Raw genomic sequence first — 4,620 nt, forward strand, 5'->3', positions numbered from 1 at the left:
CAGTATTGGACTTACTTTCCCTACTGGACTAAAGACACCCAGTATCTTATTTTCTTTATTTTCTTTTATATTTTGTTTAGTATACCTCAAAGCTGTAAACACGTTTTGACAAATGTACAAACACATTGTGCATTGATTAATTGTAAGACTATTGTACAATAAAATTAAAAAAAATATTAAAAATTAAAAAAACGTTCAGCACGTCTATCAGCCTCTATGCTACCACTTCTACTTCTTTAACTGTCTATGCTGTCAACCAACGAAAAGCGTTCGGGTTTTGGTCCGTTTGCAAAGCTGTCCGTAGTGAAACAAGTACGGCTCAGCTGTATGCCAAACCGACCCTTACATTAGTTTAGGGTGAATGTGGAATAAGTTTCCAAATTCACTTTATCTGCTTGAGTTTTATTCGGCAACGTTAAATGAACCAACATTACTAGCGTTGTTTAACCTGAATACAAGTAACTGACTAGTCTACCAACGGTTACGTTCCGGGTCGATCTATGAACGAGGGTGCAACTCTCTCTCTCTCTCTCTTACTAACTAGAACAAGCTGTTGTTGACCGATTTAAACATGGAAGCGTTTGTAAAATTCACAAGCCAAAGTCAAGGAAGGGACCGTATATTCAGGTGAGTCGTAGAGACTGTTTGTGATCGGGTCGTAAACTGTCCACGTTGTATTTCATTGATAGAAAAGTTAAGTTGCTAGCGTTAGATAGGCGTGTGAGATTAAAAGAGCGCATGCAAAGAGCTCTTAATTGAACGTCAACTTTCTCTCTCTCTGTCTTCTTTTTCCCCCAGGGCAACCCAATATACATGTGCACTGTCGATATATTTACTTCGAAACAACTCCGAAAGAATTAACCTTGTCTCGAAGCTTAAAAGTCTTGAGACCAACATGAGCGCTGGACGAAAATGTGAGTATACTAACAAAAGTGAGGGAGGGGTCCCTCAGCAGCTAACGTTGCAGGAGTTAAGTTGGTCTTGGTGATCCCCGGGGAACCCCCGAAGTATTAGAAGGTCCATTACAAAATGAGGAGTAGGGCAACTGAATATAAAATACAATCATTAAGATTGACCTTCATTGATAATGCATTACAAAGGTTAGGGGTATGTCCTCACATACAATTACAAGTACTTTTTTATGTCATGTGAAGCATTTTGTGACTTTGTCTTTAAAAGATACTATTCCAAATAAACTGTTATTAATATTATTCTTACAATTCAAAAATTAAGTCAACTTATGTAGACAGTGCTTACCATATCAGTGCCTTGTGTTAACACTGAGTCACTGTGCTCCGTAGTCAGTTTAGTTATCTTCCTTCATATTCACCATCAGTTTCATAGGCTTGCATCATACACAAAAGCAGCAACATAAAGAATTATTTTTTTATTATTTTATTAATATAAGATAGCCCTGTGGTCTCACCCTAATCTGAAGTCAAGTGTTTTTATTCCACTACATGGCAATTTTTAGCCACTTTTCCTTCCTTCAAAACCCTTTTAAAGTTTCTTTATGAAAAACATAAGGATATTCTCAAGGTCATGGTGAGATGTTGACTTCTCACAATTCAGGAGCTGAGTGACAACAAATAACAGCTTCAGTTGTTTGACTTTCTGTAGCTCCCATCGAGCCCTATTTTCAATAATTCAATAATCTCATCTATTATACGAAAAATCTTTTGGAACCAACACCTTTGTTCCAGGAAATATAGCTTCTTTAAGAATAGAGGGATAGAATAGTTTCAGTTTAAATATTCATTTCACAGATTCACTTTAAACTAAACATTAAATTGTTTAGCAGAGACGGTAAGCAACCTAGGTTTTACTCATCCTGTCTCATGTTCAGTTTAATAGAAGATGACAGCCTTAACAGTTATTACATTTATATTCTCTGTTAAATAGCACATCTGCTCCTTTTCCATGAAGGTAAATATGTTATTCAAGTTAAAAGTCCCATGGCATGAAAATTCCACTTTATTAAGTTTTTTAACATTAATACGAGTTCCCCAATCCTGCCTATGGTCCCCCAGTGGCTAGAAAGGACGATAGGTGTAAACCGAGCCCTGGGTATCCTGCTCTGCCTTTGCGAAAATGAAAGCTCAGATGGGCCAAGCTGAAATCTTGCTCCTTATGAAGTCATAAAGGGCAAGGTTACCTCCCTTTTCTCTGCTTTGTCCACCCAGAGAATTTGGCCCGGCCATGAGAGAGAGACATCATGGCTTTCAAACAAGCCAAGTGGCAGTGGGCACTTGGTTAACTAAAGTTTGCTCAACCTACATACCGTCAAAGTGTATTTGTTTGAGCTCTATAAAAGTGTAGTACAAAATGCACTGAACATGTTTACAAGAGTACTATTTGGCATTTTTGCATTCTCGTTGGTATTTATATCCCCTCAGCCCATTTGTTTAGACCAGACTATTGCGATTTGTATCTTCAGCTTTTTACCCGCTCTGATTTGAGATGGACATTATGTCGGTGAGTACACTCTATGCCGACAAGTGGACCTGCACCAACTGTGGCAATAACAATGATTACCCTGAAACTGGCCTTGACAGCTCATAGATAGTAGTTTACATTACAACCCTGACTGAAACCTTTTTAACTTTGACGCCCTGTGGTTACATTTTAGTTTATACAGGACAGGCAGATATTTGTGTTGGGGAGGTATACACCATTTTGATACAACTTGTTCTTTATACTGAGGTCCTGGTAGTGTCTTTATGATTATTTTCATACGCGGTTAATTGTTTCCCTTTTTACTGTTTATTGAATTCTCAGGATTATGTGTGAATTTGTCCATAAATCACAAATCTGTTTGACAACACTCTGTGGTTTTAAAATGTTTTAAAATCTTTCGGAGAGAGACTTGACACAAGCTCCACATGGAAATGAAGGATATGGTAATGCCTTAGAGCAGTGTCAGGCAAGGAAGATTTTGCTCCTCTTGGGGCCAAAGAGAACCAGGCCAGGCTCTGTTTGTGCACCACTTAAGTATCTATTCTGTGCATCCAAGCTGCTGCCACTGGCTTCTTTTGTCTCTCTACCTGGTCTGTCTGGCTTCAGTAATGGAGACATGCAGGTGTGACCATTTACCAGCTTGTGATAGTGGCTTGTAAATGATGCCAATACCAAGCTTTCTGGAGGGCTCAGAAAGCAACAAATGCATCGAAGAGCCCGTGCTAGAAAAGGTGCCGTGACAGTATGTAGACACGCTAAATAACTAACCATGATCTCTTTCCTTCAGTGTGACAAATGTAATGAGATGAAAGGCAGTTTGGTTTAGATGTACCTTGACCTCTCGCCAAAGTGGACTGCTACTATGAAATGTTGACCTGGCATTTCACATTAAATTGGTAACTGCTCTAATATCCTTTTTTTCTTCCTCTTTGTCAGTGTTCAGGCTGGGAAACACAGTAAATTCCATTGAGGCTGCTAAGCGAACCATGCAACTCTCTGACCGAGTGCTGTGCCTCTGCCTTACTGCTGCCAACATGAACCGCGCTCTCTACTTTATCTGTGACAATGTACTTTGGGCCAGAAATGTCGGTCTTATCCGCAATATCGACAAGGAACGCTGGAGCCTGAATTCCTCTCGCTGCTACTTTCTCTCGCTAGTTATGAGTCTGACCAGAGATGTTTATGTTGTCCTCCAGTTAATGACACAGAGAGCAAGAGATAAACACTTCAGACAGAAAATGGAGCTGCAGCTCAATGAGAGTCCTGAAATAGCTGAAGTCGTCGTTCCTCCCCTAGATGCGTTTCTCTTTCTGCTCTTAGAGAGCCTAAAGTTGCACCCTGCTGTTGCCTTGGACACGTTGAAAAATATATGTGATCTCTTCATTCCCCTAGACAGGATGGGTATATACAAGTCAAATGCAGGAGTGGTGGGATTTTGTGGTTTGGTATCCTCATTGATTGGGATTGTAACCCTTGCACAGCCCAAGTTAGGACTCAAGCCGTGATAACAAGGGTGGAGATAAAACCTCACTGACTAATTGCAGATAAGAAATTATCATGAAGGGTTTTTAAAAGGATTTAGTGTCATCTACCTGGAGCTGTAATGGTGGACCGAGGTCAATGTCTATCACAGGCACATTTTGTAGCAGGTGTTTGAATGGCATTTGTTTGACACCAAACTCAGGCCAGCAATAATTGAAGGGACCGAATTTGATAGTTTTTTAACACATTTTTGATTAATTGATCAAACAAATTACATTATATTTTTGAAAATCAAACTAACAATTAATTAGAGAGAATTAACTTGAAACACTGGTTTAAAACTAAGCAAATTAAGTTTACATAGTAGCCTGTTTATAATTCATAATTAAATAACTGGACTGGTGCATTCCTGTCTTCTCCAACACCACATAACAGCAGTTTTATAACTACGAAGTGCTTCTTATTGATACAAGCTTTTGTACCTATCTGAGAAAACAGTAAGATCTTAACCTGAGTAGGGTTGCCACTTTAAGTTCACTGCCTGTCTCGGCTCTCTGTTTTGTGATTTGATGCTGCTAAATGTTTGATCTCTATGATTCAATTGATCAGTTGAACTGCTTCTCAACCAGAAGTGCCTCCAGAGGTAAAAAAGCAGCTGGGAGATGAAATCTCTCAGGGATG

General features: G+C 39.3%; 1 protein-coding gene across 1 annotated transcript; it reads left to right on the forward strand.

Moving 5' to 3' along the window:
• Positions 1-273: 273 nt before the first annotated feature.
• pex11a (peroxisomal biogenesis factor 11 alpha) lies at positions 274-4,597 on the forward strand. The gene is made up of 3 exons (XM_034878270.1): positions 274-627; positions 799-914; positions 3,394-4,597. Exons 1-3 carry the CDS (start codon positions 572-574, stop codon positions 3,960-3,962), a joined length of 741 nt encoding a protein of 246 aa, XP_034734161.1. The 5' UTR covers positions 274-571; the 3' UTR covers positions 3,963-4,597.
• The last annotated feature ends 23 nt before the right edge of the window (positions 4,598-4,620 follow it).

This window comes from Etheostoma cragini, chromosome 8 (assembly GCF_013103735.1).
Source record: "Etheostoma cragini isolate CJK2018 chromosome 8, CSU_Ecrag_1.0, whole genome shotgun sequence".
Taxonomy (NCBI): domain Eukaryota; kingdom Metazoa; phylum Chordata; class Actinopteri; order Perciformes; family Percidae; genus Etheostoma; species Etheostoma cragini.